Here is a 13,087-nt window from a genome sequence, read left to right on the forward strand (position 1 = left end):
CTTTATGTCCCCAAAGTGTTCTGTAAATTGACTGTTTGTTGTACTAGAGCGGCTCCAACTACCAGAGACAAATTCCTTGTGTGTTTTGGACATACTTGGCAAATAAAGATGATTCTGATTCTGAAGATTTCAGAACGGAAGCCAGGTTTACAGGTTTACATTGTTTTTCCACAGTCATAATGGTCCTCTGAGGGAAACCATAAATCCATTGCAGAGTTTGACCCCCTTGACTTAGTTAATTGCAAATTAGAAAACCTTTGGCATTCGGGAAGGGCGTGTCATCAATAATCGATTTGTTAACGGATTAGGAACTAGTTTTTTTTTTTTTAGTTTTCAATTGTTGATTAATGGCTTTTTGACAAAACGAAGTGGACCTACTTGGCTGAAAACAGCACAATACTGTTGATTCATTCAAGACTAACTTGACATCAGCTATCCACACCATACTCCTCAATGCAGCATTTATTTGCCACAAGTTCAGAATATTCAGAGACATCATCCAATCCATCCATTTTCCATAAGGCTTTTCCTCATGAGCGTTGCGGTAAGCTGGAGTCTACCTCAGCTGATTTCAAGCAAGGGGCGGGGTACACCCTGAACTGCTCCCCAGCTAACCAAAACAACCACATATTCACACCTATGGACAAGTTGGAGTCTTCAATGAATCTAAAATGCATTTTTTTAGAATGTGGGAGATAGTGAGTACCCCAAGAAAACCCACACAAGCATGGGGAGAACATTTAAATGAGAAAGGCCTGAACCTCAGAAATTTGAGGCACGCATGACTTTGGTCCAGCAAAAAGTCAACATGAAATACTGTATAGGCGTTTCCACTGATTTTTTTATTCAACTGTGTTAATTGTCTTTATTGTTGCTGCTGCAGAGACTCTGCAGCTCTTTCTTGTAATCAGCGGCAAATTCCACCTCCTTCTCAATGACCCAGTGGAGGAGGTCGTTTTGCGCTTCCTCCTTGCGGAGTTCCTGCTCCTTCAAGGCCAACACTTCCTCCAGCCCCTTCTGATAAGACAACTGGCTTTCGGCTTCCATCAGATCCAGAAAGACCTCGTTCCACCTTCGCTCCTCTTTGTCACTCTCGGCCTGTTGTGTCGGGAACAAGTTTGTCGGACCCTCGGAGGCCGCGTGGTCTCCCTCCAAGGCCAGTTCTTGGAGGCGTCTCATCCTCTCCTGCTCGTCTCCCAAACACATGTCCCGCACCTTTTGGAGAAGATCGCTTTCGTTCTTTTTCCTCGTCTTTTCTACTTTGACCTCGTTGGTCAAATACTCCACCTGTTCCCACAGGGTCTTGTACTCGACAATTTCCAGCCGCAGTTTGGCCGAGAGCTCCACCAAGGCGGGCCCTTGCGACTTGACCCGTTCCTCCAGACATTGGAGCTGCGCTTGGAGGTCCCTCACTTCCTTCTCCAGACGCTCCTTCTCCGTCGCGCAGAACAGGCTGAACATCTTCTGGCGGGCCAGGCCGTAGGTCTCAAAGGCGAATCGCATCAGACGTGAAAACATGCTGCATTGCTGTTTGCGGATGGACTCAAAATTATATGCAAGAGCAGTTTGTACAACAACATGCAAACAATTTGTGATGTCAAAGCACCAGCAAAAGGCAACAGCAGTGCTTTTGTATTTGGCTTGTAAACCTTTGTGATGTCATAGCCTATACTGCTTCACAGCCATTAGCGCAGCAACAGCGAACAACAAATAACATACATATTTACATACAATGGAACCTCTAAGGCTGAAAACAATCTGTGTATGGCGATTGATCGACCATTTTGAATCGATTCTTTCCATAGGAAATGCAGTGAACCCTGCAAATTTGCAGGTAGATCAAATGACTCAAAGTGCGGTCGTGAGTCACCAACTGTTATTTTTTCAGATGGTCAGTTCCAAGTCGCGTTCGGGCACGTCGTGCAGTGGGCCTGAGTGCCGTTAATGGCCAATCGTCTCGTGAAATGAGAATTTATGTGGAAATTGTTTGTGAATTCATCCATCCATCCATCTTCTGAGCTGCCTATCCTCACAAGGGTCGCGGGAGTGCTGGAGCCTATCCCAGCTATCATCGGGCAGGAGGCAGGGTACACCCTGAACGGCCCGTGTTCATATTTCCACTGGCCCGAAGCCTCTGTCATAAAACCAATAATATGTGTCCCGGCAGTACAAAATACACGCGCAATTTTATATTTCACCACAGGATGGCAGTAAACTTGTGGCTGAACTATCGCGGGGCCGTTTTGCGCATGATCTGTGTTTTGCCCATTTCTAAAATGGCAACTGGAAGTAAGAAAAGGAAAGTTGATAGCGAGGGCCGACGTTTCCAGGACAAATGGAAGTCTGAATATTTTTTCACTGAGTTTAGAAACAACTGCGTCTGCCTAATTTGCCAAGAGACTGTGGCTGTGTTCAAGGAGTTCAATATAAAGAGGCACGACCAGACGGAACATGCTAATTACGACGAGTTAACTGGGAACGAACGCAGTGAAAAATTGAAGCAACTGGAAGCTGGTTTAACAGCACAGCAACACTTTTTCACAAGAGCCAGTGAGTCGAATGAAAATACAACAAAGGCAAGCTATGAGGTGGCAACGCTGATTGCCAAGCACTGCAAACCTTTTACTGAGGGTGAATTTATTAAAGACTGTGTGATGAAAATGGTGGAGAACATTTGTCCTGAGAAAAAGCAACAGTTCGCCAATGTTTTCCTGGCTCGTAGCACTGTGTCACGAAGGATCGAAGAAGTTTCTTCTGATATTAAGAGACAGTTGGACGCAAAAGGAGTGGAGATTGAATTTTTTTCGTGAGCCTGTGACGAAAGCACGGATGCATCCGACAGCGCTCAGTTACTGATTTTTTTTTTAGAGGAGTGGACAGTGAAATGAACATGCGTGAAGAGCTACTTGACCTCCAGAGCCTTAAGGACCAAACAAGAGGGAAAGATTTATTTGCTTCTGTTTGTTCCGCCGTACATGACATAAAATTAAAGTGGAATAAAATCACGGGGATTATTACGGATGGCGCACCTGCCATGGTTGGCGAGCACAGTGGATTATCATCCCTAGTGTGTCACAAAGTAAGCGAAGACGGAGGTACAGCTACAAAACTCCATTGTATTATTCACCAAAAAGTTCTATGTGCCAAACCGTTTCCGTGGATCTCAGTGACGTTCCAGCCCACCTGCAGCTGGAGCTCATTGAGCTGCAGTGTGACACAGAGTGTCGCAGCCGGTACCAACAACTCCCTCTTGTCAACTTTTACCAGCAGCTGGATAAAGACAGGTTCCAAGAGATTCGTACATTTGCTAAGAAAATGTTGAGCTTGTTTGGCTCGACATACTTGTGTGAGAAGACATTCTCAGTCATGAACATGAATAAGAACCGCGTGAGGACAAGACGAAGTGACTCCCACCTGCGTGACATTTTGCGCATTAAAACCACCGCTTTTGAGCCAGACCTGCCCCATTTACTGCAGTCGAGATCTCAGTATCACCCTTCACATTAATGCAAACATGTTGTTTGTTGATTCTGATGAATAAAGTTTGAGTCAAATTTCATAAAAACTTTATTTTGCATTTCATTAATGTTTATTTTAACCTTCATTTATCCAGGTCAGGCAGTTATAAGATCTACCTAGCAGCAGACAGCATAGTAAAACAGTAAAATAAAAATACAAAAAAGCATTCCCCTCGTCGGTAGCATGTAAAATTAATGCTGGCCCGCATGACAATTTTTTTACGGCAATGTGGCCCCTGAGCCAAAAGGTTTGGGCACCCCTGCTCTAACCAGTCATACACTGTGACATTCAACATTGACAAAAGAGAAGAACTGACACTGAACTTAAATGCTGTAGATTGAGTTCAAGGGTAGAACGTGAGGCTTTGAAAAATGGAACAAAAGATTAACTATAGGGTAGATGTAGATTAACATTTTGGAATTTTCAGATGAAAAATGTGTAACTGATTTTAAGAAATGTGGGAAATTTTTAAATCTCAGACAATTTGAGATGGTTTGAATTTGTTAAAAAAAAATTGTGAATGAGGTGAATTTGTTGTATTTTTACCTTAATTTGAATGCGTTTTTATGTGGAAAATGTGGAATTTTGGCAAAAGTTTTTTTTTTTATGTGGAAAAATAGCAGCCCAGATGTTCTGAAACTAAAACTTAGCGAAGGTTAGTAATAGTACAAATTGGAGTTACGCCATAAACTCAGCATCCTCTGTATTGTATCAAGCAGCCAGGACATGCTACCGGTTCTATGGTTGTTATCACATTTTTCTGTGTTGCTACTGATAGCAACACCTGAGGAAAAGAAAAAAGGAAATCACACGTGAAGTTAATTCTTTACATACAGCCTTCATCAAGAGTTCAACGCAAAGCTTCTCTCCTGCATGTGAGGTTCACAGCACATGCTTTCAGTACTTGCACAATGGCGACAACAACACCATAAGTTGTCCACAAAAAGTTGTACATGTACAAAAGCACTCTTAGCTAAACTGTGGCTTGGTCTTTTTGGCTGCCCGGAGACCCTGCGGAGATGGAACTAGATGTGACTGGTCAAATATTATCTTTTTTGCTTGTGGATTTTGGGTTGGGGTCCGTTTGCTGTTCCAATTATGAGACTGTTTATATTATTCCAGTATAATCAAATCTGTAAAACTTCACTTTCCATTTAAAAATGCGTGCTGCTCAGTGGTATTAAAAAGTGTGAAGATCTTAGAAAAACACCTGAATAAGTACATGGATGAATACAAGGACATTGATAGTATTCATAAAGACATTTAGTACAGACATTAGAGGCTATTTAAGATGCAAATTTAAGACCTATACACATTTGGAAATCGGAGCAATAAAATAACTGCCATATTGGAAGTGACCCGTATAGTCTCTTTTAACGTGGACCAAAAGTGTGTTATCTCAATATGAAAATTAACATGTAAATAACCTTCTTGTACATTATTTCAACAGAACATTGCTGACACAAGTGTCAGACAAGCTTGCAACCAATTTTACCACCTCGTGGCGGTGTTTCTTAACAGCCGAAATTAAGTATAACCTACCCTTGAAGAACAAGACGAAGTCAATTCCCAGCATGACTAGTTTTCCTTTTTACACAAACAGGGTAAAGTTCCATTTTCTCAGACGACGTCAACAAACTGTATTTCCCTCTTCACGAAGTTCCGCGTGCGGGAGAAAACGATTGGTTGATGGACGGTGACGTTTTTTAGCACGACACGCAATGCCTTATGGGAAACTTAGTAACATTGAGGTGCCTGTATGCACAAGAGCCACTCAGCTGCACCAATTCTAAAATAAAATTAAAAATTTGAAAATATACAGAAAGTATTATGGCATTAAACTCCGTATGTTTATACAATTACTAACATAAATACATACATACATACATAAATGCACTCTCATGGAAGTGTGTACAAGTTGACACATAGTGTGCTCTTATAATCAGCTTGCTAATTTGACGTCCTCCTCTTGATCAGTGTATATACAGTAAACAGTACATGTATATTTTGAGTCTCATCCATTGCTTGAGTGAAGGTCCAAAGGCGAGTGCACACCATGGTAAAACAATTGTAGGTGTCCCGAATTTTGTGTCCCCTCTGGAACCCAAAGAAAACCTCGAAGGCTCCTCTGACTGTCTTTCATTTGCCTGACAAATATTACAAATCATCAACTGTATCCTTCAAATACTGTTTTTGTATACACCGTGCAAATAAATGTGTGTTGCATTACAAACACACACACACACGTTATATCTTTATTGTAGTTTCCTGCATTTTTTTTAAAGCTTTACGGCTTGGAGGAAACCGGGGATTGGTGGAGAAAAGGAGAAGGGCGCTGTGACCAATGCGAAACAGCATTGCTGAGTCTGTTGGCACACACACAGACACACGCATACACACAGGGATGCATACAAATACATACTTCATAGAAACGACACACATCAGATCAGATCAGATCAGAATCAGATCAGAATCATCTTTATTTGCCAAGTATGTCCAAAACACACAAGGAATTTGTCTCCGGTAGTTGGAGCCGCTCTAGTACAACAGACAGTCAATTTACAGAACACAAAAAATTGTCTGTGCTTGTAGCCTAATGTTAGTGCCTTCTATGGATTAACTATATTTGCTTCCATTAAGTTGCAATTTGTAATTGTACTTTGTAGTAGCACAATTATTCAGTTACCCCTTCCTAAAGTAGATTTTTTTTTTTTGCGTACATTTATATATTTCTTTAAGTTATTATAATTTATTCGGGCACGGTGGCTGACTGGTTAGAGCGTCAGCCTCACAGTTCTGAGGACCCCGGTTCAATCCCCGGCCCCGCCTGTGTGGAGTTTGCATGTTCTCCCCGTGCCTGCGTGGCTTTTCTCCGGGCACTCCGGTTTCCTCCCGCATCCCAAAAACATGCATTAATTGGAGACTCTAAATTGCCCGTAGGCATGACTGTGAGTGCGAATGGTTGTTTGTTTCTATGTGCCCTGCGATTGGCTGGCAACCGGTTCAGGGTGTACCCCGCCTCCTCCCCGATGACAGCTGGGATAGGCTCCAGCACGCCCGCGACCCTAGTGAGGAGAAGCGGCTCAGAAAATGGATGGATGGATAATTTATTCTAGTCAAAGATTCATTTTACATATTTTTTGGTAAAAAGTAGTGCAATAAAAATAAAGATTTTTTCCCTAAGATGAGGAATTATCATGATTATAATCATCGTGATTACAATATTGATCAAAATAATTGTGATTGTAATTTTGGCCATAATCATTCAGCCCTAGCAGACACATATTGAGGATTTCCTGCGGTAAACCATACCTGGAGACACAAGGACACTGAAGGTTTTATTCACTTGGCTTTTTTATTCTCGTGGTGTGAGTGAAGGAAGTTAATTTACAGCATTTCTATGGTTTATCTCCTCTCGACAGCCTTACTCTACTCTATATGATACTTACATTGAAACAGCGGTTGTAAGTAACTTGTTAGCTAACTTACTGACAAGCAAACAGAAATACAGTGTTGTAATTTTTTGGGGGTGGGTCATTACTTTTTCTTTTTGTTGGTTGTTTTGTTGTTTATGTTCTTGTTTTTTGTTTTCACTTTGGAATTGTATCCCTCACTCAAGAATCAGAAATGGTATACAGTCTTGTTGTCATAATCCAAAGTAGCCCTCTACCTAATATATGGACAGACAAACTCCCATACAAATGAACGATTCAGTACTCTATGATTTCTTTCACTTTAAAGTGAGATATAGTTTTTCTCCTTCGTTTGAGTCACGATGAAAACATTGGTCCTTGCGCTGCAATAAAAAATGGAATAAATTTGCCATTTTAGGGCTTCTTTAGTGAACATGAAAATAGCCTACTAGCTATCATACAGAAATGCAAACAAATCTGGCACTGCATAAATTGCTTTTCTCTTTTGATTGTTTGACTCCCAATGGAAATAACAGAATCAGAATCAGAATCATCTTTATTTGCCAAGTATGTCCAAAACACACAAGGAATTTGTCTCCGGTAGTTGGAGCCGCTCTAGTACAACAAACAGTCAATTTACAGAACACTTTGGAGACATAAAGACATTGACAAAAAACAATTGTGCAAAAAGATGCAGAGTCCTCTAGCACTTAGAGCAGTTCGAATGACTAATATTGCAATAGTCCGGTGCAATGACCATTGTGCAAAGGGCGCTGAGACTTCAAGGAGTGTATGCGGTTTAAAGTGACGAGTAGTGCGATCATCTGGGACAATGTTGGTTGTGCAAATGTTACAGATACTCTTCAATCAGTGTGCAAATGGAGCAGATGCTACTCTGGCATGAGTGGCCAGTATATGCAAATAGTGCAGCATGGCGAGACAACTACAGTGAGTGCACGAGTAATACATAATTGGCCCCAACAGAAATGTGACAACGAACTCAAGTCAAAAAATTGCCAGCTTGCTGTAATGGAATAATAGGTTAGGTGTTTAAGAAGTTGATCGCAAGAGGGAAGAAGCTGTTGGAATGTCTACTAGTTCTAGTTTGCATTGATCGGTAGCGCCTACCTGAGGGAAGGAGCTGGAAGAGCTGGTGACCGGGGTGCGGAGGGTCCGAGAGGATTTTGCACGCCCTTTTCTTAGTTCTGGCAGCGTGCAAGTCCTCAATGGTGGGTAGGGGGGTACCGACAATCCTTTCAGCAGTTTTGATTGTCCTTTGCAGTCGGAGTTTGTCCTTTTTTGTAGCAGCACCAAACCAGACTGTGATGGAAGAACACAGGACTGATTCGATGACCGCTGTGTAGAACTGTCTCAGCAGCTCCGGTGGCAGGCCGTGCTTTCTCAGAAGCCCAGGAAGTACATCCTCTGCTGGGCCTTTTTGAGGACGGAGTTGATGTTGGTCGCCCACTTCAGGTCCTGAGAGATTGTAATTCCCAGGAACTTGAAGGTCTCGACGGTTGACACAAGGCAGCTGGACAACGTGAGGGGCAGCTGTGGCGAAGGATGCCTCCTGAAGTCCACGATCATCTCTACAGTCTTGAGCGTGTTCAGCTCCAGGTTGTGTTGGCCGCACCACAGCTCCAGCCGCTCCGCTTCCTGTCGATATGCAGACTCGTCACCGTCCTGGATGAGGCCGATGACAGTGGTGTCATCTGCAAACTTCAGGAGTTTGACAGTCGGGTTCGCTGAGGTGCAGTCGTTCGTGTAGAGAGAGAAGAGCAGCGGAGAGAGGACACAACCTTGGGGCGTCCCAGTGCTGATGCTGCGTGTGGATGAGGTGGCCTCCCCCAGCCTGACCTGCTGTGTCCTGCCCGTCAGAAAGCTGTAAATCCACTGGCAGATGGCAGGTGAGACGCTGAGCTGGAGAAGCTTGGTTGAAAGGAGTTCAGGGATGATGGTGTTGAACGCTGAGCTGAAGTCCACGAACAGGATCCTCGCGTAGGTCCCTGCACTGTCGAGGTGTTCTAGGATGAAGTGCAGTCCCATGTTGACTGCATCATCCGCAGACCTGTTCGCTTGGTAGGCAAACTGCAGGGGGTCCAGCAGGGGACCTGTGACACTCTTGAGGTGGTCCAGCACGAGACGTTCAAAGGACGTCATGACCACAGATGTCAAAGCGACAGGCCTGTAGTCATTCAGATCCGAGATTGCAGGTTTCTTGGGGGGGACTAGAATGATGGTGGAGCGTTTCCAAAGATCTATTGAAGATCTGAGTGAAGACTGGAGCGAGCTGGTCCGCGCAGACTTTGAGGCAGGATGGGGACACATGGTCCGGGCCTGCCGCTTTGTTAATCTTCTGTTGTTTGAAGATGCGTCTCACATCCTGTTCATGGATGGTTAACGCAGAAGTCAGAGGTGTGATTGTGGTCGCGGGTGCGGCCGGGTGGGTGTGTGGTGTGAAACTGTCCTTTTCAAATCTGCAGTAGAAGGTATTCAAGTCGTTGGCTAGTGTGCTATTGTTTTCAGCTTGGGGGATCGTCGCTTGTAATTAGTCAGCGATTGGAATGCATGCCAGACTGATTTAGAGTCGTTTACGCTAAACTGTTTTTCCAACTTTGCTGCATGGTTCCTCTTTGCAATGTTAATTTCTTGAGTCAGCTGGTTTCTAGCTCGATTATACAGGGCCCTGTCCCCGCTCTGATATGCGTCCTCCTTAGCTTGGCGAAGCTGCTTAAGTTTAGCAGTGAACCACGGCTTGTTGTTGTTGAATGTGCGAAAAGATTTTGTTGGTACACAAACCTCTTCACAGAAACTTATATAGGATGTGACAGTGTCCGTATATTCATCCAGGCTGCCAGCTGAATTTTCAAAGACACTCCAGTCTGTGCAGTCTAAACAGCTTTGAAGTTCCATCTTGGCTTCATTGGTCCACTTTTTGACTGTTTTCAAATGACACTGCAGTGAAAAAACAACAACCTTATTCTTACAGTCACATAAATATAATTGTCTAAAATAGTAATAATCGGTTTTTGTACTAAGTGAGTCTGACTTGCTGTTCTTACCCTCTGACCTTTTGAACAACTATGCAGGACTGAAGTTCCAAGACAAAAAAGCGAAAACATAAATGGAATCCCATAAATGGCACTTGTAAAGGCAGCATTTTCACTCATGCAAGCAGCACTTCTTAGCATTGCATACAAACATTAAAAAAGTCAATTTTTACATAATATGTCTCCTTTAAGAGAGAGTACTGTAGTTAGTGGTTGGTGGTCTAAACTCCTTTTTTTTCTAGTATAATAACACCACTGGTCATTTATCTTATGACACATTGTATCAATAAAGGCATATTTGCATTGGACTCGCTCACTGCTACTCATTCATTTTGCTAAGTTCAACAAACAGATACCACGCACGCGCACGCCCGCATGCAAACACACACCCGCACAATGATGTACATTCATCCAATCACGGCACTGAAATGGACATATACACTTACACTGTATAGACACCTGCTTTCCATTAGGCCGATGGATTGCATGGAAATTGAGTGGGAGTGTTCAACACGCACACACACACATACACACACACACACACACAGGTACATTGTAAAAGAGAGAAAGTGAAAGTGTTCATTATGTGAGAGTAAGGGATGGATAGACAAGGAATGATGGTGGGGGGGTGTAACAAGGACGGAGAGAAATATTAAAAGGGTTAGCGGAGATAAATGCTTCCAGTGTTAGCTTAACAACATCGTGTGACACTTTGGCCACAGTGGTAGGCTTTTCCACCCTCACTGGCTAAATAATGCGAGGGGAAATGGGAGTCAACAAGATCACCCATTTTCACAAGTCACGTCACTTCTCACAAGACCACAAAAGCATATTTTATCACATTCGATTTTCCACTCCGCCTTTAGCCAGCATAGCTATTCTTAGCTAGCTAGCTAGCCTTTTTTCTTTAGCTAGCTAGCAAGCGACCCTTTTTTTTTTAAACTAGCTAGCTAGCAAGCTAGATAGAGAGAGAGAGAGAGAGGGAGAGGGAAAGAGAGAGAGAGAGAGATAGATAGATAGATAGATAGATAGATAGATAGATAGATAGATAGATAGATAGATAGATAGATAGATAGATAGATAGATAGATAGATACTTTTACTGACCATCAAACATTTTATTCAATGCCAGGCCATGCTAGTTGTATTTGTAAGTAATTACTTGTTAAAGGATACTCCATGTATACAACAGCGCATATAATCACAATAAACGACACGTGTGTTTACAGTTGAATGTGTATTGCTCATGTTATCACTCATGTTATCACTCAGGAAAACGGGATTCAGGTATAACATATCGCTGTCAATCATGTCTGGCATTCCGATACGCACACACACACAAACACGGACTGACTTCCTGGAAATGAACCCTAAACATGATGATTTAAGATATAGTGACTTCGTGAGCACCCAAACACATTTACGTCCCCCATAGCAACAGTAAATGTGTGCGTGCACACACACGCATGCGTGCACACGCACGAAAGCACACGCGCACACACACGTTTGAAGTTGAATGGGTTTCAAGGTGTCTGTGAGGCCTCACACTGACCCCTCTTGACACACACGCGCACACACAATTGTCTCCTAATGTGTGGTTGATGTGGAGTGTCATCAACAAGCAGTGTGATGATTCCTGCAGATTTATTCTTGAACTCGTTTCTTTTTAAGAATGTGCAAATCCGGGTCTTGCGTCTGACAGGAGCATGTGTGCGTGTGTGTGTGTGTGTGTGTGTGTGTGTGCGTGTGCGTGTGTGTGTGTGTGTGTGTGTGTGTGTGTGTGTGTGTATGAGCTCACTCATAGTGAGCTTCTGAATGAGTATGAGCTCACTCATAGTGAGCTTCTGAATGAGTTAGTGGCTTTACGGAAAAAACAACAACACGTAATGGCTTTCCATAAGAGTTGCAGACAGGTGGAGCAAGCCAAGGTAGAAGCTTTTGAATTTTGCAGAGGATCTGATTCAAAAAGTGCAGACTTAATTTTTTTTTTTTTGTTACAGTTAGCTTGCATCGGGGCCAAATGGTAGCCAACAGTTTCAGCAGGCGGATCTGAAACACAAAGCATGCATGTGCCGTGTGTGGTAGTTGGAAGCCATTTTGTAAGGAATGAAGGGGGGATGATTTAATGCACATCCGCTTGGGAAGACAGCCATGACCCGAGAGAGAAGGAACTTACTAATTGCCTCCTTACTCTTCTTTCCCTCTTCATCCTCACATGCTCTGAAAACAGGAAACGCTTGTTAACAAGCTGCTCCTCATTAGTCCGAAAATATACTAAGCACTTCAACTTCTCTTTGGATGACATTATCAGCTACAGCTAAAAAAAATAAAAACAAAACAAAACAAAAATTTAAAAAAAAGCTACAATACATAATTCATGTTGTTTTTGTATACAGCAGGTCTCCACCTATGTTACTTATTTCCTACTGTAGTAAATAAAGCATTCATTAAGCAAAATGAACTGAAGGTGCTCTGCTATAAACTATGCTAAAACAAATGAATGTACATGCTAAATGCCAACAGAACTAAATAAATAAAAATTGAGTGGCCATTGTACATTGCTGTAAATTAAAAACAAGGTTTAAAAAAAAATGCGCTTACACAACATGTGTGCTGTCCTGGCTTTCCCAACAATATTACAGATGAGTTAAATACAGTAGGTAATCTAGGGTAATAACCTCAAAGATCCTAATTATACACTATATTATATTAAAAAGAAATTGCAGAAAAAACCCTTTAATCAGATTTATAAAAAACGGTGAAAACAACATTTAGGGTTACTTCCTTTTTTTTTTTTTTTTTTTTTTTTAAATATGTATATATGCCCACTCTGCAGTGGTAAATATACAGTTTGGTGTCGTAAAGATGACAAATGTAAATTTTTGAAAACTAAACAAGCTAAATTCAAGTAAAGGCGCATTGTGACATGCTGTTTTATTGCTTGATAACAAAGAAGCTAAACATGCCAAACAAATGCTAATGCTAACAGAACTGAATAATTAATCACGGTGTGGCCATATTAATGTGCGGCAAGACACGGGAGAGAATGTGTTCTTCGGTGGTTCTTTTACTACATAAATGTAAAAAAAATGATTACTACTTATTT

General features: G+C 42.2%; 1 protein-coding gene across 3 annotated transcripts in view; it reads right to left on the minus strand.

Moving 5' to 3' along the window:
- fancc (FA complementation group C) overlaps positions 1 to 5,152 on the minus strand; it is a 46,112-nt gene extending 40,960 nt beyond the window's left edge. For 2 of the 3 annotated variants that reach the window (XM_061671904.1, XM_061671908.1), the window contains exon 1: positions 379 to 443. In XM_061671904.1, the coding sequence (XP_061527888.1) occupies positions 379 to 411 (33 nt within the window). In that variant the 5' untranslated portion in view covers positions 412 to 443. Of the gene's footprint in view, positions 1 to 378; positions 444 to 5,061 lie in introns of those variants that run through there. The other variant, XM_061671905.1, reaches the window with a different exon arrangement.
- Between the last annotated feature and the right edge of the window lie 7,935 nt (positions 5,153 to 13,087).

Source organism: Phycodurus eques, chromosome 3 (assembly GCF_024500275.1).
Source record: "Phycodurus eques isolate BA_2022a chromosome 3, UOR_Pequ_1.1, whole genome shotgun sequence".
Lineage (NCBI taxonomy): Eukaryota > Metazoa > Chordata > Actinopteri > Syngnathiformes > Syngnathidae > Phycodurus > Phycodurus eques.